Consider the following 20635-nt stretch of genomic DNA (forward strand, 5'->3'; position numbering starts at 1 on the left):
CATTTTGCTCCGATCAAGCATGAAATAACAGGCGCGTTTCCCCAGGAATGTTGCTAAATAACCCCAAACGGGCGAGCGGCGTGATTCATTCCTGCCGCAGCGCCAGCAGAGGAGCGGGCTCGGGAGACGCCGTGTCCTGACACGAGGCAGCCAGACATGGCGAACACCACCGGGACGCACTCCATGCAGGAGGACGCCCGCCGCCGCCCGGCTCCCCAACACGAGTGGCTAAGGAGCTCGCCAGGGGCAGCGGCTCACCAGAGTCACACCTTTCCCCCACGACAGAGGGACAGGGGTCTGTGTTTGGCAAACACGCAGTCTGCAGAGTCCCCTCTGTCGGGGCATCGGCAGTGCCCACGACCTCGGTCACTGCAGGGAGCTCGCAGGGTGGTGGGGGACAGCCCTGAGCACCAGCACACGGCGCTGGGCGGGCCTGTGGCTGGAGGGGTGGGCGGAGGGCAGGGTGGGGACAGGCGCCTGCAGGCCACAGGAGCAGCACCAGGCCACCTGTGTGGTGGAACTGGGCAGGTGTCACTGTGGTCAGTGCGGGCCATTGGGAGAGTCGGTGCGCATTAAACGGGGGATGTCTCATAAACTACACACATGTCTGACCAACGAGTATACTTGAAACTAATAAAACAAAGTTTAAAAATAAATTAAAAATAAAGGAGTTTCAACAAAAAGGGCTGGGACAGACTGAAATGTCGTGTGGGACAGAAGGAGGGGCTGGGGATTCTCGGCGACGAGGTCTGTGTGTTCGAGAACAATCGCTCTGGCAGCGATGCGATCGCAGGCCGGGCAGAACGGGGGAAGGAAGACGAACTGACCGCTCGGCCCCCGGCACGCTCTGAAACGCCATTACTGATCATCGTGACCCCACAAAGCCCCGGCTGCTTAGCTCCGTAAGATTCCGAGGGAAGGGCCTAGGAGCTCAGCTTCCAGCACGACCTGCACACAGCCATGGCCCCGTCGCCGGACACAGAATTCAGACGTGGCCTACTGAGTGCCTTATCTTCTCTGAAAACAGGAGGGAGGACAAACGTGTCCTTGTCATCACCTCACTGGTGACCAAAACCCCAGCTCTAATACTCGGAAGCTGACTATCGTCCAGCGACTTTCTAGACGCCAACGGCTTTGCCTGAACTTCATTCACGGCCAGGAGTTCCGACTGTCCTGGGGACACCGCCCCGCTGAGGGTGCCGACAGCGACGAGACCACTGAGACGCTCCGCTGTCGCCGGCGGCCGATGCGACGGGCCCCTCCCCCGTGCTGGGTCACCGCTGTTTCTCAGGCTTTGCTCCCCATGCTCCTCCCTTTACGAATGAACCGCCTCCCATGACGGGTAAGGTCGAAGCAGACACACACCGTCACGACGTTCTACCACGCTCGTGTATTTACAAAAAGCACGTCTTACACGTTTGCATGTACATACCTATACGGAGATACACACACACACACACACACACACACACGATCACACTCACACCCTTTCATCCCGCTTAAATTTCGAGGTGTGCACGTAGCGATATTTACCCTTCCACACGTACACACATATACGTACGACGTTAACCATGAAGGAAGCACTGGTGTCGAGGGAGCTGCAGCATGTGACTGCGCCCTGCCTTCCGGGACCACGCGGCAACCCGCTGCACATGGCTGGAAAACGCCTGACTTCGCTCCGTGTCTGAAACACCCTTCCCGTCCACCCGCGGGTGACCAGAATCACAGGACACGTCGGGAAGCTCAGCTACCGCCTCTGGCCACAGCCTTCCTGCTTCACGGCTTGCCATGGCCGGTCACTCTAAGTCGAACCTCCCACAAACACACAGTCCGAAGACCCAGCGAGGGGCTGACAGTGCGAGGAAGACGCGGGGTCCAGGCGATAAGTCAGAACACGTCTGTGACGGGAACGAAGCCATTCTGAGGGAACAGCTTCCCCGTGAAGGATTTAAAGGGAAAGAGGGGCATATAGCCCTACAGCGAGGCGACGTCTGTCACCGGCTACATCAACCACCACCAGCTCTGTGAAGGCAAGACAGTAAAACCCAAACACGAGGGAAAAACCAAAGCACTGCCATGTTCTAAACCCCGAATCTGCCTAAGTCTCAGGATTGACTGTTCAGCGTTCTGGTTCAAGACTAAGGCCACCCACATAAATGAAATCAAACTACATGAAACAAACTTGGCCTCAGGGTTTCGTGTGCTCAAAGTCAAATAGGATCGCAAAATACACTCAAAATCCCCATGAAATATTCTTTATCTAAAACCACGATCGCCTAATGATGACGACAAACAGGTTTCTGGAATGAGCCATCGGTCTCCCGAGGCAGGAAGCCACGCCCACACCTGCTTGTGAGAACACCTGGGCAGCGAAGCCCCGCCCACACGGCCCCGCAGCTCCAGCTCCGGCCTGGCGGCCTCACCTGCAGGATGGACACGGTCTGGGAGAAGTGGTGCTGCTCCATGGTGGACGTGGAGTAGAGCGCGGCCAGGGGGTGGTCGAACTTCTGCAGGTAGCTGTTGCTGAAGCCCCGGTGGTCCAGGTCGTGGCACAGACACGCGATCAGCAGTCCTTTGCGCTTGAGAAAGCAAGATGGCGCACGGCGGTCAGAACCGGGCAACGGGTTACAGGGGACGGATGCCGGGTCATCCCTGCCACCCTGGCTTCTGCCGTGAACACGGCGACCTCCCTAGGAATCTCGGAAATTCCAAACGCTCTAACTTGCTTTTCTGCTTATGAACTTGGGAGTCAAATGATTCTTGATAGCAGGTCGGAGGGTGTCAGCAGGAGGCAGGTCAGGTCCCAAACAGGGGTCAGGCGGGCACGGGGGGCGGGGCGCAACGATATGCGCAGGGGTGAGGAGGGAGGGAGTGGAGGCTCTGGGAGCTGAGGGCTGGGCAGGGAGCCCCTGGGAGTTGGGGTCAGGAAGGTGGCTGGGGCTGCCGAGAGAGGTGGCCAGGAAGACTACGGGGGAGGGGAGCTGGAAGACCCTCCGGGCTCTACATTCCCTGAGAACCTGGGGACGATGACAGCAAGGACGGCTCTTCTCCAGGTAGCTGTCCCTCAAAACAGGACTGTGTTCAGAGGACAGGATGGAGGTGGCTTTCACAGGCATCGGGGGCCAGGCGGGGAGGGGGCGTGCCTGGCTGAGGGCAGCCCAGACCTGGGCAGGCATCATGGAGGAAGGGCTTTGACAGCGGTGCGGTGTGGGAACACCCCACACCTTCCCAGCCCTAGGTCTGGGGAGCTGTCGGCAGATAACTGACTCTGGGTAGAGGCAGGCGAACCAGCAAGACCTCCCGGAGCCCGGCTCCCCCACGCGGACACCCCAGACGCTGTCGTCCCAGTGGCGTCTGACACCCAGCTTCCCAGAGCAGGGGGCTGTCCCGGGGGAGAGCAGCGCTCACTTCGCTCACAGCCTTCAGGAGAAGTCTGCGTCGGGGGAAGGACGGCTACAAACACTGTTAGTGGAGTGGGGATTCCTGTATCTATGTTCCTCACACACAGTAACACGCTGAACGCATGGGGACTGCCACCTCCAACACGTGCTTCTGTTGCTTTATGAACCTAAGTCTGTCCTGGGACAGGTCGCACATCGTGTCACGAATGGGCCCAGAGCAGGTACCTCCAGGTCGGTGAAGAGCCCGCGGCTGCTCTGCAGGATGGCGAACATGCAGTGCGCCACGGTGACCGCGTGCTTCCAGTTGTGGTACGGGACCCGCCTGTAGTTTTTCTTCACGGACATGATGAAGCGGCACAGCTTTTCGAGCTCGAAGCTGTGCGGGAGAACATCGTCACGGCGGAAAGCGGTGGAGGACCGTCATGGCCCAGGAGGGCTCTGAGTGACACACGCGCATCCTTGCCGTGCACACCTGACCGTGAGCATCCACAGCCACCGCATCCAGGCGCCTCGCTCAGCACCTCCCGCAGCCCGTCAGGGCAGGGGACGCTTCACCGGCCTCTATTATGACAGGCTGACTGGCCCGCCAGGCAGCAAGGCCTGGGACCAGCACGCACTGGTTCCCATGGTTACCTCCCGTCACCCTCCCCGCCTGCAAGCACATCCTGCATCCCACAGAGCTTGACCCACAATACAGTACCGAACTGCTGAACAGTATTTTGAACTAATGTGTTTCAAAAAGCACATTCAGACTCATCAACTACAAATACATACACGTTTCTGTGTGTGTGTGAGAGTGAGTGTGTATGTGTGTGTGTGTGTGTGTGTGTGTGTGTGTATCAAGAGGACTGTCTAGGTGAGTGAGTATCCTTTCCAAACGAATCCAAATTATTATAGGAATCAAATTAGTAAGTGGCCAACAATGACATCCTGACATGGGACATGAAAGAAACGGCATATATTTTCATTACACGACATTGTTATTTTACATTATCATGTATTTCAATTTAAGTCCTTACCAACTCTCTCAATGAATTCAAGGCAGCTTAAAACAAAAGTGCATCAATATAAAACAGGGCTTTTTGACATACCAGAGAGGAGGGTACAAATAATTTCTAAAAATATGCAACCTGTATTTTCTCTACCAAAAATTTCCAAATGGCCTTAAAATATAAGGTACGTTACTTTAAGAATTTCAACTGGCCAACTGCTATCTAAGAAATAACTGGAGTTAGTTGTCCTATGTGCATCCTCTTAAAACAGCAATTTCTAAATGTACCCAATAGATCTAAGACCCAGAGCTCAATAGGAAAGGAGTGACAACTTAAGTCTAGAGAAACTAAGAGCCTTTATGAGCCACTTAATGACTAAATGAGTAAAAGGGAAAGAAAGCAAATTTTTCCTTGCATTTTGAGCCTGTGCGTTTAAGCCGGAACAGATCAGCTATGAAGCCCCGGCGGCCTCCAGGGCAGGCGGGCGTGAGCGGGGGAGGTTTGCAACGAGAGTCCGCAAGTAGATGACAGTGACTCGCCAGGCTTCGAATGGGAGACGTGTTTCTTTCGCACCTTCTCTAACGGCTATGTATGTCGAGAGTTGACACAAAACATACGCGCGCGTTCCAAAGCGCACTCTGAAACGGCATGTGATTGTGGAGAGTACTAACCCCTCTCTCTGTCAGCTGGGCAGCCTAAGCACTGGTGCTTTGGCTGTACTTTTATTATCAGCTGGTGAGGTGTGTACCTGTGTCAAGGGACAGCCGTGTCGCCAGAGAGCACGGCAGCTTCTAAGGGAAAGATGAAAAGGCTATGGATTTGTTCGACAATCTTCGCCTTTTTTAATTTAAATATTTACAAAAAATAATTTATATACGGCCTATTTTAAGATAATTATCAAGCAAGAAAGTGGCAAGTGATATAGGCAGGGAGAGGAAGAGGTCATGTTGCTAGTAGTTTAAAAAGGAAGTTTTTAGCTCATTCGTACCAGGATGTCCCACAGGACCGATGGACCATGTAGACAAAAATGCCAGGCCACATGTTTTCAAAAGGACCAATGTCAAAGTGGAACCTGAAACGAAAAGCAAGCACAGGTTATGCCTAAACAGCATTAGTGTGAACCTAGTGTGAACCCAGTGAGCAAAGACAGCGATTTCGCCGTCTCTCCAGAAACTGAAACGCACGGGGAGCGCGACCAGCTCTGCCTCTGCCCTCTCGTCACGTCGCTGTCGTGGCTAAAGTTTTCCAGAAGGAAATGCCACCCATTCTCTTAAGAACTCAGTCCAATATTTAAGCCATCGCTTAAGTTTTTAAAAAACAACCTGTAAAAACAGCTGTTGTGGTTGTTACCAGAACAATGAAAACGTACCAAAAAATCTCCCATTGTGAACATTACACGTATATAACACAACACGTGGATAAGGAGAAAACCTTACCCAAAAAATTTTTGAGTTGAAAATTATTCTATCTCCTATTTAAATCCAGAAAAAAATTTTCATAAATATAAACATCTAAAGTTATTACCTATTTTCCATTTGCTAACTTAGTTAACCACATTCGTACACAGAATGGTTAGTATTCACAGAAACCATGTTCCTCCAGCTACAACCCTCCGACACCCAATGCGTGCGTTTCCTGCACCCAGCACTTCTCTAGTCCTGACGTTCCGTAGTTCAGGTCACTGCCCAGCCACCTGGACCTGGCGCAGGCCCACTTCAGAGGCGAGTCCAGGCCACCAGATCTCTGATGACCAGCGGGAAAGCAGAGGCCCCGCGACCCCTCCTCAGGTCCGACAGCTCCCTGCGGAAGCCCACGGATCAGGGAGGCACTTTCCCTACCACTTCCGGTTTACAGTGAAGTGCGCGACTGAGAAGAGACGCCTCGGGTGAGGGGGGGGCAGGGCACAGAGCTCCCACACCGCCGGGGCCACCGCCTTCCTGGGGCCTCGACTGTTCCGCGGTCCCAAGCTCCCTGAACCCCCGTTTACGCTTTTTCTGAAGGCTTCGTCACAGGGCAGGAGCAGTAACTCACTGGCCTCTGGTGACTGACTCAGCCCCCAGCCCTTCTGCCCTGCCCGAAGGTCCTGGGTGCAGCTGAAAAGGCCAGCACTCTAATTACACGGCTGGTCCTCCGGCCCTGGGACCCCGTCCTCCGAGAGTCGCTCACTGATGTGAACCGAACACTCGTGTAGCTGAGAGATGTTTATCGTGAATGACAGAAGACACCCCTCACGCCTGTCACTCAGAGTGTTAGGGGCTCTGTGCCAGGAGCCAGCTAAAAGACCAAATATATGTATTTCTTATTAAACCACAAGAGTTAAAAGATAAACTGAGGCATATTAAAGGTTTTCAGAGTTTGAGGGAAAAGGAATTCCAGCAGGGCAGTGCCAGGCCGGGGGTGGCTGGGGGCACTGGAAGGGCTGCCGCACGGGGCCCAGGGACAGAGCACGGAGCAGGGGCAGAGGCCGAGGGAGGAAGTGACGTCCTGACCTGGAGGCCCCCGCAGGCTCACGGTTTGCTTTGCCTCCTAGGCCTCCAGGGCATTACTGCCCCCTCGGTCTGATGGCCTCTCCTTTAATTAAGTCAACAACACTATCTTCCCAATAATAAAGCAGTTGTCAGCTCGGGGTCGCTCGTGAGGATTTTCTAGGCAGTTAAACAGTGCTGGCTTGCACTCACAATGGGCGTACAATTTGCCAGTTTCTACCACCGGCAATGACGTGTATTAGCGAGGATTAGAAAACAAAGTGAAAGTTGAACTAATTACTACTAAGTTCTCAAATTTAATTGGTAAATTTAAATTTATAGAGAAATGAACACTTTTAAAAATCTGATGTTAAATGCCATTTTGATTATTAAATATCACCTGGTGTGAACTGTGCAAAAGACTGAGGAAAGCTAACATTTAGGTTAACTCATTTCAAAATTGTGCTCAGCTTTTTTTTTTTTTTTTTTAAGGATTATGTGATCTTTTTAAAAGACTTTGGTCTTTAACTCCAAGTTGTATTGTAAGATTTGGAGTCACTTCAGGGGTCAAATGGCACCACAGAACCACATGTGAAACCTGTACTGCCTCAGCGTCCCCGGGCTTGGAGCGCTGTCCCCTGTCCCCGAGGTGCGCTGTCCCCCGTCCCCGAGGTGCGCTGTCCCCCGTCCCGGAGGCGCGCTGTCCCCGTCCCCAGGCGCCCAGGTGAGCACTCACAGTTCAATCTCCTTGCAGAGCCGGCCCGGGAGGCTGAAGCGCATGAGGCCCTGCCATTCCTCCGCCGTGCAGATGCTGTGGTAGGACAGCTTCTCCATGGTCACCCGGTAGATGCACTCGGAGTGGCGGATCCTGTGGTACATCTGGAAGGCGAACGCGGCGAACACGTAAAGGTCAGAATTTGGTGTAAACGGATCAGGACTATGACACTACTGTCGCTATGCAGGGACGACAGTGACTGCCCATTGCGCCCCATCCCCCTGCACGCTGAAGACGCCTAGGCGCTCGCGCGGTCCTGAAGATGCAAAACAAACAGCTCTTTAAACTCTATCTCCATTTAAGACGACTCATCGGACACCTCCGGGCAGCGAGACGGCTGCGTACTCATCTGCTGCGCCCTGCTCTCAGACTCCCGCTGCAGGGCCGGGGGAGGGAGCATCAGGCTGAAGGGAATGCGACAGGGACCGAGTGAGTCAAGAGTCAAGGTATTTTTTTCTGTGTCTCCTTTTTTAAATATTTAGCTTAATTCTTGGTGATCTCAGAGTCCTCTAGTCCAGGGATTCTCTGAAACGTTTGATGGTGAAGTCCTCTGTCAGTAAAAGAATTTTGGAGACATGGGCTCAATAAATGTACACTGCTTTATGATCAAAAACACAAACTAAAATAGAAATTTTAGAAAAATAAAATATTTTTAAAATGTCTTACTAAATAAGACTTTTTGTTCTTACTAAACAATTATATGTTTTAAAAAGAAAACACAGTAATTAAATGTATGTTATCGACTGTCACGTTGTTCCTTTAATCTTTGTGAGATGGTGACATTTGTGTCCGGTTCAGTGAAGTTCATCTCGTGCGATTTGAGAAGGATGTGCCAAAAAGCATATGCATCCAAATGAAATGGAGTCCTGGCTGCTCTAAAAACATCCCATTGACATTTCAGTTCCCCAACCATTAATATTTTTGGTCGAAATTCAGATACATTTCCATTTTCCCTGATGTCGATCAGTTAATCCTGAGAAGTAATCGATTGAATATTATCGAACAGATTCGAAACCAATGAAACTCTTCCTGGAAAATTTTAATCAGTTAAAATCTGTTTCATAAAATAAAATCATAAAAAAAATTCAATTTTAAAGGAAGAAAGGGATGTAAAAAGAAATAAAGAATAGATGGAACAAACAGAAAACAAATAAAATGATGGCGAATTTACACCTAAACATAAAAAATGTGCACTGTGTAAATATCCTGATTAAAAGGCAAAAATGGTCAGAGTGAATAAAAAAAGTAAGATCTAACTCATGCTGTTTACAAGAATCCTACTTTAAATATAAAGACACAAATAGGGTAAAAGAGTGGAAGAGATATACCATTTAACACCAGTAAAAAGAAAGTTAGGGTGTTGGTATTAACATCGGATAATAGCTTTCAGAGCCAACTATTACCAGGAACGAAGAAGGTCATTTCAAAAGAAAAGGGGTCGGTTCATCGAGAGGACATGACAGCCCTAAACGCAGATGGCCGGCTGATGTTCAACGAGGATGCGGAGTCCAGACTGTGCAGAAAGGAGACTTTCTGCAACGAACGATGCGGGAAGGAAGGGTGGAGACCCACGGGAAAAATGGACGAACGAACCAGTGAACAAACGCTAGTCCTTACCCTGCATCACAGATAAAAACTCACTCAAAACGAATCAGAGATCTAGATGTAAATCCTAGAGGTACAAAACTATGGAAGAAAACATACGACAATCTTTGCTGCCACGCTGACCGCATGATCGTAAGAGAAAAGGCACACATTGGACTTCCTCTGACTCAAACCGCTCCGGACAGAAGCCAGACGAGCCAAACGCCGGGAGCCAGTATCTGCAAGGAGCCTACCTGCACCTAGAGCACATGGAGAACTATCGAAACGCAATGATAGGAAAGCAAATAATCGCAAACAAAAAAAGTGGGCAAACGATTCGCGAGGACGCTTCACCAGAGAAGACACAGAGATGGCAGATGTGGAGCGACCAGAACACACACGTGAGGCCGGGGACGTAGCAGGGCACGGCCAGCTTACAGAGCCATCTGAAGGCTCCCAGAACAGGCAAACACTCCCGACCATGACAGCCTCCCGCAGCTCCGCATTCACCCGGGGACACGAAAGCGCGTGTCCACACGAGGACCTGTGCACCAGGCTCACTGCGGCTTCGTTAGGAGCCAAAAATAACTCAAATGTGCATCAGCAGGTGACGAAACAGATCACGGCAAACCCATACAATGGCACACTGCTCAGTGAAAAAGGGGTGAACTATTTATACGTGCGACGCCATGGATGAACCTCAAAATAATTATGCTGAGCGAAAGGAGCTGGAGAGAAAGGAATAGTGATTTTATGATTCCACTTATATGAAATAATTCTAGAAAATGCAAAGCAGTTTACAGTGACAGAAAGCAGATCAGTGTTCTCCTCAGACCGGGGAGGATGACGATGACGGGGGTCACGAGGGTGGAATCACAGAGGGGCAGAAGGAAACTGGGGAGTGACAGATACACCCGTCATCCTGACGGTGGTGATGGCCTCACGCGGGGGAGAGGGTGCGTCTACACCCGTCTGACTGTACACTCTAGGAACATGTGTAGCTTACTGCATATTAATAAACCTCAGTAAAATTATTACAAAATTTCTGCTCAGTCTTTTTAAAGGTACGTGTTCATTTGTACATGTGACAAATTTCAGGGAGAAAGCCACACAACAATGAAAGTACTTGCAAACATCTGTTTTCAAAGCGCTTGCTTCATGGAATGAGCGCATTTGGAAGAGCAGTGACCTTCTCGTCCACGTGAGATGACACTGGATTCTGGTGGCAGGGTGAGCAGTCAACAGGCCCCGCTGGGTATTTATGTCAGTCAGCAGGACCTGTGGGGCTGCGATTCTTTGGTAAAGCTGCTGGTGAATAACTACATCGGGCACCAAAATAACACTGCAATTATAATCGTGAACATTACTGAGCACTTAGGACGTGGCAGGCAGTCTGCTAGGTAATTCTCGCAAGCACATTGTAAGGTAATTATCCCTTCTATCATCATTTTATAAACTCATGACTCCTAGTTAGAATCGATTTTATTTTTATCATTTTTACTTGTGAACTTATATTTATCAATTTGTTTGTAAACCTATGCATTTTTAAATTTACAATTTTATGTATTATTTTATAGTGTAATCAGTATAGGTAAATAACACATGTATTTTAACTTTACTGCAAAAATAGTATTGGCAAATTTTATAGATATTTTGATCCTCATTTTTCTAAACTACTTCCAACATGAATAGTAGAAAATAATACAATGCAGAATTATCAGTAAATGATTTCACCTTATTCATCCCACCGCGATTACTGAAGGTAGAAAACTATGTTGCCTTTTTAGCTGATTTCACATTAAGTAATCTGCCTGTGACAACTGAGTCGTTAACCTTGGCCTCTCTGTCCAGCCAGAAGAGACGGTGGGGTGCTGCCGTGCCCTGATGACATACAGACTCAGGCACTAGGACATGGAAGAGGCACAGGGGCCCGAGGGAGCACGACCTGGACACGGGAGTGTAGCAGCACACTTCAGCCATGTGGTATGAAGGCCACCTTTTGTCAGTGAGTAACACTGAGTGTATAACAAGAACACTTAGTTAGTGATCCTGTGCAATGTTTTGCTTGCGGCCCATTTCTGTAATAACGCTCACTGCGTTTATGGCTGGTGGCGTTTGGAGGCCACCCTAAGGCTACTGAAGTCCCCTGTGGGCCCGGAGCCACCTACAGAGAGCAGCCGAGAGCCAAGCCTGGTCAGCCGCCCAGTCACCTGCGGGCTCTCCGCTGGGCGAGTCCCCCTCCAGCACTTCTTGTTTATGAATCCAGGCCGACCCTTCATTCTGTGCCCTGGGTCTCCGTGTGTGGGCTGTGGGCACTGCGGCACGTAACCCAGGGAGGAACGCGAGGGTTCGGTGGGACCCCCCACGTAAGGGACCGAGCACCGTCCTGGGCTCTCAGTGCCCTAGTGCCCTGGCACCCTGTCCCCCCGTTTCCCGTGTTTCCTTGGGCAAGTCCTCCTCGGTGGCCAGGCCACCGTGCAAGGGCCAACTGTGCACCCCATGTCCACCGTGGGCCGCATGCGCGGAGGGGGCCGCCCCGCACAGGAGCAAGGCCTGCTGCTTCAGACAGCTGGCTCCGCAGCTCCCGCTGGCACGGGGGACCATGCACCAGATTCAAGTAGCTTCTGGGGAAGCTGGGGCTGTAACGATGCTCGTCCTGCTATTTAAGTTGAGGGATCGTCCCTGCTGTCTGTCTAATTCACATTTCGATTCCAACTGACAAACTATTTGTTCAGTATAATATCTGTCCGTAGCATTAAATGGTACCATGAATAAAATTAATTTGGTTCTCAAAATAAACCCTAAAGTCAAAGACACATCCCACACAGGCGCAGAGAACGCTGAACAAGGAACCTCGCACTGTTTATTAGCTGCATAAAACAGTGCTGCCATGGACCGCAGGGCGGTTGGGCCCAGCAGAGGTGGCGGCTCGTGGTTCTGGGACGTGAAGGACACACAGGACGGGACGCCTGGCCGCAGCTGCCTGAGAAGCGGCTGCGTGGGGACGCGGTCCTGGGCACAGGGTCCCCGCAGGGGAGGTGGGTCCAGATGAATGTGGATAGTGACCATCAAGTAAACCAGTAAGCGAATGGATGAAGGAAGGGACCCACTGAAGAAGAGACCAACGCCAGGAAAAATCCATGGCTTGGCACCCCCTGCAGACTGAGTTGATGAAAAATCATTGAAAGATGGAAAACACACTGTTGCAAAAACGGGGCACTTGACACGTGACTCCCACCGCCTGCACAGCTATTCCGGCGACTGGAAGCCACGGTACCAAAAGGCAAAGGGCTAATTTTTTTTCACTTTGACCAAATCCTAAGTGTTTAAAATGAAACCAAAGGGAGAAAAAGGAAAAGATTATTTCTGACGTCACGTTCTTACCACGAGGACGTACGTGAACTCAGAAGGAGGCAGAGAGAAAGAACAAACGAACAGGAGCACGACTCGCACCGCGCGCCAGCGCACTCCGCCCCACGCACGGCGCTGACGCCCTGTGAGCAAGAACTGCTGGTTCTCCTCCTCTGCCAGCTCGGGAGTGTGCCCTCAGGGTGGACACCAAACGGCCCTGTTAGCTCTTTCTCGCTATTCTCCAGTGAGCCGGTGAGGCAAATGCCAACTGTAAGGAAAAGCAATTTAGCCTGTGAAAGCAACAGACTATCTATCTATCTATCTAAACAATGAATTTGGATTTCGTGCATTTTATATATTTAGATATACACATATGTGTACACACCCACGTATGTATATGTAACATATACATATGTAAGACACATACACATGTGTGTATCTTCATCAAATAGAGTAACATCAAAGGGCGTAAGCTCGAATGCGTGCTATGGAGCACGCACTGTGCGGATAAGAATTTTACCTGTATTATCTCATTTAAGTCGCGACAGCCCCAGGGGATAGGTTATTATAATACCTGGTTGTTTCTTTAAAATCGTAACACATATAAGTAAACGAGTTGACTGTTTCAGTTTTAAAAGACTCTCGGTGCTCTTAAGCGGTTACTATTCCACTGACAGGACTCAACGATCTGCTAAAAACAAAACAAAGATGCTGACCGGAGATCTGGCCCTTTGAGGGAGTAAGAGGGTGGGATCCCACGAACTGCAGATGGCATCGTGCGTGTTCACACGGCCACGCGCCTTGTCTCCTGGACAGGCCTCTTGATCAAACAAGGTGGCTGAGCCGGACGACAAAATGCGCTGCACCACGATCACGCTCGGCACGAGACGCGATTCTCACGCGGGAAACACGATCTTATCAAAGATTCAGTAAATCTGTTCAAGAGCTGAGATATTTTGAATTTCCAAGCACTAACACGCTCAACCTGACTGAAAAACAGCCAGCGGTTAATGGCGGCATTTCTGCACGAAGCTTTTTCATATTTATCACCTTCCTAAATATTTCTGTATGTTCTCTAGAAACAAGAAGGCCACTAAGCAGAGGCGGGGAGCCTAGGGATGTGAGGAGCTGCTTAGGACAATGCTCGCTAAACGGTGTTTTTCTTCATCTTCCTATAATGCTCAGGGGAAAATCTGTTCAAAACACATCGCGTCAAGGGGCGCCCGGGTCGCGGCCCCCAGTCTGGAGCTCCGGGAACCGCCATCTCCAACAGGGAAGGCGGGAGAAGAGAGTGGCCGTGTCACTGGGGCCAGCACGACGCGGGAGCTGCTCCCTTGCACACGTGGAAGGATGCTCGCCCTCCCGCCAGGCCAGCGGGGCCACGGTAGGGACGTGTGAGAGCTGGCGCAGTCTGGAAACGAGCCGAAGGCCGGGGAAGGGGAGGACACGGGCCCCACGAACGAAGGCGGAGGCGGAGGCGGAGGAGGCGGTCGCTCTTTCTTCGAGTTGGAAAACCGTCCAAACAATGTAATTTCTATGAGCTTTAATGAGAAAAAATACTACGGTAAAAAAAAAAAGGGGGAACAAACTCCGCGGAGAGCTGAAGCTTCACTGCACAGATTTCAACACGCGCCCTCGAGGCAGCCTGAACCGGGGGCAGGACAGCGCCCCGTCCAGAGCCGGCCAGCCAGGCGACGACCTGGCACGATGCCGGCACATACGCTACCCACCACTGCCGGAGAGCAGAGTTCAAGGTGCTGAGAAAAACTGCAAGTCATTTCCAGTAAAAGCCAATTCCACTAATTTACCCTGAGTAATTTACCTAAAATAATCAACGTAAAAATAGGATGCTATCAACTCGCTCGTGACTTTTCAGGAATGCTGTTTTTATTACTTTAGTTTAGTATTTGGTTTGGTGTAACCGCCTAATCATGATCAAATCCAAGTGTGACGACGTCGTGGTCAGGGGCTCAGAAGAGCCTTGAGTCCCCGGACGACGCCCCCAGGAACTCAGTGTGCTTAAACCGACACGTACGTGATCTTGGGAACACACCCTCGGCCTTCAGAGGACACAGGGGAATGCAGCCAGACTGTAAGAGGCTCGACGTCTCCCTCCTCGACTCTCGCCCATAGTCTCACCTGAAAGTGAGTTCTGCCCACCTCACATCTCCAAATAACCCCTTCTCAAACTGCTCGGATGCAGAAACCTCTTAAAACAAACGGACAATTTAAAATACTGGCGTTAATGCGGTCCGGCAGTGTGCTCTAAAGCTCTCATAAAATAGTAAAGAAATCGGCCTCAATAAATTTTCGGCGAATAGGTCACTCGTTTTTGGTGATGGAACTTGCAGGACTTTTGGGCATCTCGGCGCATGTGAAGCTCAATTTCAGAAACACTACGGTAACAGAACTCTCCCTGCTCCCATCCACTTACGAACAAAAGCCTACGGCTTCCTTAAACATGAACGGACAAGCAGGCACGAGATCGATGCTGAGCCGTGGGGGCCAACTTTCTCCACGTCAAAGAACAGAGTTCCAGAGACAGAAATGAGATGACCAGAAGGGATTCTGGGATGTTCGACCAGAGGTATAAATATAAACCTCAGAGAGACAAAGAAAGAAAATGGACGTGAAGATTTATTGTAAACTCTCTTCACAAATAGTGAGGGGGAGCAGGACGCGTCACTGGAGAAACCCAGCAGCCAGCACCTCAGCTGAGTGAGCAAAGTTCCCGCCACCAGTAGTGGTATGTGGCCGCCTGCAGGGGAGAACCTATGATTCTGTGATATTCCTGTCGAAATTACAACCTTAAAACAATCACGAGGAAACACCAGACAAAACCAAATTAAGATGCAAGTAAGTGGCCTGTGTGCTTCAAAAACGCCAGCGCCAGGAAGGGCGGAGCGAGGAGCAGTTCCCGCGTAAAGGGGGCTGAGGAGGCCTCGAGGGTCAAGGCGCCTGTCGGGGGCCAACGTGTGCCCCCCAAACTCAGACAGTGGGACCCTAATCCCAGTACCTTAGAGAATGATCACAATTATAGAGGGGCTTTTAAAGAGGTGATTAAGGTAAGATGAGCTCAACAGGTGGGCCCTAACCAAATAACATGCGTCCTTACTCGAAGAGCTCAGGACACAGACACGCGCAGAGGAAAGCCCATGTGAACACAGGAGGCGCCACCTACGAGCCAAGAACGGCCTCAGAAGAAACCAAACCTACCTATGCCTTGACCGTGGACTTCCAGTTGCCAGAAATGCAGAAAATAAACTTTGTGGTTTAAACCAGGGGTCCCTAACCCCTGGGCCACAGGCCAATACCAGTCTGTGGCCTGTTAGGAACTGGGCCACAGAGCAGGTGAGCGGAGGGCGAGTGAGCAAAGCTCCATCTCTATCTGCAGCCGCTCCCCAGAGCCAGCATCACTGCCTCAGCTCCGCCTCAGATCACCAGGCATCAGATTCTCACAGGAGCCACAAAGGTTGGGGACAGCTGGTTGAACCACCCAGGCTATGGTATTTGCTATGGCAGCCCTAACAAAGCAATACAGTACCAATGAGAATTTCTTGATTCTATAAACTATGCAGTGGAAAAAGAAGATAATATCCTTGTTTTGGGAAAATACAAACTGAAGTATTTTAGTGGTTATGAGACACTGTCTGAGACATATTCTCAAACACATCAGAGATAGCTGGTCTCCAGGATGAGAGACGGAGGAGACCATCACAGCAAAAATGACAACAGACTCACTGCTGGGGGCAGGGGAAAGGTCTACGGAATTCTTTGTACTATTTTTGCAACTTTGCTTTCTGTCTGAAATTATTTTAAATTATTTCAAAACAAAAAGTGTAAAAAAACTTATGCCAGACCTAGTTTCACTCTAATAGGGTGAAACCTATGAATGGGTACGGTAACTATTTTTGTTTTAAGCCACAGCCATCTCATTAAGAAATGATAGTTTCCAATAATTCATGCTTTTCATTTTTGACATTTATCGAAATATTTCATAAGATGCTTGCTTTGATCACACAGATACTAATAAGGCTCATATAATCTACTACTATGACATATACTAACCACAACCCAAAATTAATTTATAACCCTCATTATAAATGTTTGGTTTAGAATATCATCTTAGGGCGACTCATAAAACACTTTTTAACATATAAATACATCAGAATAAACTTTTGCAGGGTAACAGAAGTACAAGTTCGCAGAGAGAAGGGAACGATGCTGCGTTTCCAGGCGTGCGAGCCCATCGCTGTATCGTTTTGAACGGACTACAAGGGTGTCCGGTTGCTACAGCGCTTAGTTTCCACCGGGTTCACTTTTAAAAATAAGAAAACCTGATTGGCTAAAGAAGCTGTGGCACATATATACAATGGAGTATGACTCAGCCATAGAGATGAAATACTGCCATTTGCAACAACATGGATGGACCTCAAGATAATCATACTAAGCGAAATAAGCCAAACAGAAAAGGTTGAAAATCATATGATAGCACATATGTGGAATATAAACCTAAAAGCAACAATGAACAGGACAGAGACTCACGGACATGGACAATGGACTAGTGGTGACCAGAAGGGAGGGGGAAAAAAAAATAAAATGTTAAAAAAATTATGTATATAGAGTATGAAAAAAAAGTTAAAGTGGCATTAAAAAAAATAAAAATAAGAAAATCAGTATTCAGACTGTACTGGAAATTACATTCTCTGCAACTTTTAATGTTTGAAGCATCATATATATTTGACTGTTATTAGTTTATTTCTGATGAGCTAAGTGACAGTAAATGCCCCATGACCGGGCCCCGCGGCGACACGAAGAGGGGGTGGGCACTTTCGCTAAATAACAGCACAGGCTGGACTGCCGCGGTGACCTCTAGTCACAGGAGCACGAGTTTCGCCGTTTTTGCTCCTAGTCGTCACTCAGCAGTTTCCACTGGTCACAGGTTTGTCCTGTGGACTCGGCTCCATGTCCAGAAAGGTGACCTCTAAACCATCACATGGTAACCACCACTCACAGTGGCTGAGCTCGACACAGAGGTTAACAAAATTCCGCCTAACTTCGAAATTCCAGCAACGTCACTAAAAGGTGACTAGAACTTTTAGAATACTAAACGCTCATCTCACTTAAAATATGAAAGCGTAACAGAAGGGTGATAAACTCAACTGCTTTCGAGTGAGATGCCATAAAATAAAGAGAAGCTCATTTTATCACTCAGGAAACGGGCGGGCCCGCCGTGAGGGCTGCGTGGGTGACACCTGTGACGAGGGTGCCAAGCAGTCGCCTCGCTTCTCACGAGAACCTTTCCTGTCACGACTCTTCCGTACAACAATCTCAAACGCAGCACGTGTGACAAACAGCAAGGGTTCAGAAAACATTTTCCTTACTCGTTTCACTATGATCCTGTGAAATATAAACCTTATGCTGAACATCTTACCTTTAACTTCATTTTTCTTTTTAACAAATTCACGCCTTCAAGTAAAGTATTAAATTTTTATGTCTTCCAAGGCATTTTAAGATATTTCCTAAAACATGTGCCACCAGGAATCACTGTTTCTGGTTTACGAAAGAAACTTAAATGGAAAAAAAAAACTTAAACTACTTTAAGGTTTTACAATTGAGTAGTAAGAAAAATATCAAACGATTATTACTTACGTTGGCACAGTGTAAGGCTAAAGCACAAAAGACGGCAAACATTTTGAAGTTGTTTTCATCCGTTTTGGAAAAGGCACTGCCACTGATTTTGTTCACCATCTGCACCACCCCGATCACACTCCCTCGACTGACGATGGGCATGCACAGGATGTTGCGGGTGGTGTAGCCTGTGTACAAGTCCACTTCTCTGTGGGGAGGTTCGGGCACAAACACCACCACAAATGGAAAAAGAGAAAGGAAGAAGATCAACTACACGTGCATCGCAAATCTCGACTCACTTTTGCAATTCACATGCTTCTGTTACAAATAACTATAATGGAACCGTTAGCTTCTAAAAGTCAAGGACGATGTGACAAATTTAAAGTGTTTTATTAAAACCTTTGCAAAAATTTTCTAACCAATGTCGTTTTGTTTCTTTGAGAGTTTTTCGGAAGTGTCTGGGAGGCCTTCAGCTTATTGTTCGGTTTTAAGTAGCCGGTATTACTATGAAATCGCAAACTGTGGATTCAGAGAAAAATATAATAAACTTGGTAAAATAACATGTTCCTTTGAATGTGGTTACATTTGTGAAAGCTGCAACTTGCTTAACAAACAAGAAGGGGAACCGTCAACTAAAACTCAGAGCAGGGGTCAGCACACTCTGCCCAGGCCACGGCAGCCCGCTCCTGTTTCTAGACAGGGTTTTAACAGGACATGACCGTGCCTTCCTTAACGATTGCCACCAACCTGTGACAAAGACATTGAGGCCCATAAAGACAGAAGTACTACTGCCTGATCCTTCACAGAAAAGGTCTGCTGACTCTCTGATTCAGAGGAAATGGCTTTTGAAAGTAAGATTCGGTTCCACAGAAGCAGCCATATAACCAAAAGTGGCTCGTCAGACAGTAGTCTTCGGTGCCCGGCCTCTCTCCCCTAGAGGAATGTTTTGGGGAGCATTTCCATGCTGCTGCCTGTGACTGGTTGCTGAGCAGTGTCCCACAGCACGGATATACCACATCTCATTTATCTATTCACTAGTTAATGGACGTCATTATTTGCTAACAGCCAATTTGGGGCAATTATGAATAATGCTGCTTTGAAGATGTGCATGCACATCTTCGTGTTGATGGATGTTATCATTTTTCTTAGAGATACCTAAGAGCGGGACTGGCTGAGCAGTCAGCGTACACTTAAATTTACGAGAAACTGCGAAACTGTTTTCCAATGGGTGCGCCGTTACACACTCCGTCGCAAAGTATGTGCGCCCCAGTTTCCGCACGCCCTTGCCCACCCTTGCTTGTGTCAGTCTGTTAAAACGTTAGCCGTTCGGGCGGGTGTGCAAAGGGACCTGTCCGTCCAGTCTACCTCTTCCTCACGTCAAGTGCCTCGTCACATGTCTAAAGGCCATTCGTATCTTTTCTCTGTGAAGTATCTGCTAAAACCTTGTGCCATGTTTATTAAATTGGGTTATCTTACTTGTTATGTTGGAAAAGCTGTTTACATATTTTAGATACAGTATTTTGTCAGATAAACATTGTGTAAATATTTCTTACCATCTGTTACTTTCCTTTCATGTTAATAGTTGGCCCAGACATTTTCATATAAAGGTTTCATATAAGGATATGTAAATATTTTCAATATGTAAGCTCTCAAACAAGTTTGTTTTCTTTAAAAAAAAACAGATTTTCAGCATACTCTTTATTGGTAAGACAGATTACTAGGCTATAGCTGTGCTTATATAAGAGTTTTACATATTTGACATTAATCAAATATCTGATAAAACTTCCTATTACTGATGTTATTCAATTGCTCCTTAAAATAAAGCAAACATTTGAATTACCCACATACGGTGGTCGAACTTTCTAGAGACTTACTCGACGGTCACAGCATCAGTCTTGATACTCAATTTCTAGAGATTTATTAAAACCACATTTATATAATTTGGTTTCTAGTTCTCAAAAGAAACTCAAAAGAAAACAAAATTTTTATAAGCCATCTAACTCAACTTTAATAATATCGGATAAAAGCGGTGACCTTTTGAGTTCCTACTTTTGCGTGTCAGGTAAAGCCGACATTTTATGAATATCATGTCTTGAATATCATGTTTATGAATATCATGTCATGAATATCAATCTTAAAAACAAAAACAAAACTACAAAACAGGCATTATTGTTCCCATTTTAACGACGAGGAAATTCAGGCTCAGAGACATGAAGTAGCTTAATCCAGGTCACTCTAGAACAAACAAATGGCAGAACTGTTTCACAAATGTTAGCGATCACATTCGCTTCTAGTCTCTTCCTTTCTTCTTGAAAGAAACGTGAAAGATAAGCTGGGGTGGGGTGGCCCCTGTGTCGCTTCCCAACCCAATTGTCTTCCCCTCTCCCACCGCGTAAATGTAGAGCACGTGCATGCTTGCTGGGTTCCTATCTTTAC

General features: G+C 48.4%; 1 protein-coding gene across 1 annotated transcript in view; it reads right to left on the reverse strand.

Annotated features, from left to right (window-relative positions):
• Positions 1-20635, reverse strand: part of PDE10A (phosphodiesterase 10A) — a 193373-nt gene that overhangs the window by 26748 nt on the left and 145990 nt on the right. The window contains exons 13-17 of the mRNA XM_023520439.1: positions 18221-18407; positions 7595-7737; positions 5382-5465; positions 3627-3777; positions 2424-2579 (exon numbers count right to left, since the gene is read on the reverse strand). Of these exons, the coding sequence (XP_023376207.1) occupies positions 2424-2579; positions 3627-3777; positions 5382-5465; positions 7595-7737; positions 18221-18407 (721 nt within the window). The remainder of the gene's footprint in view (positions 1-2423; positions 2580-3626; positions 3778-5381; positions 5466-7594; positions 7738-18220; positions 18408-20635) is intronic.

This window comes from Pteropus vampyrus, unplaced genomic scaffold, assembly GCF_000151845.1.
Source record: "Pteropus vampyrus isolate Shadow unplaced genomic scaffold, Pvam_2.0 Scaffold266, whole genome shotgun sequence".
Lineage (NCBI taxonomy): Eukaryota > Metazoa > Chordata > Mammalia > Chiroptera > Pteropodidae > Pteropus > Pteropus vampyrus.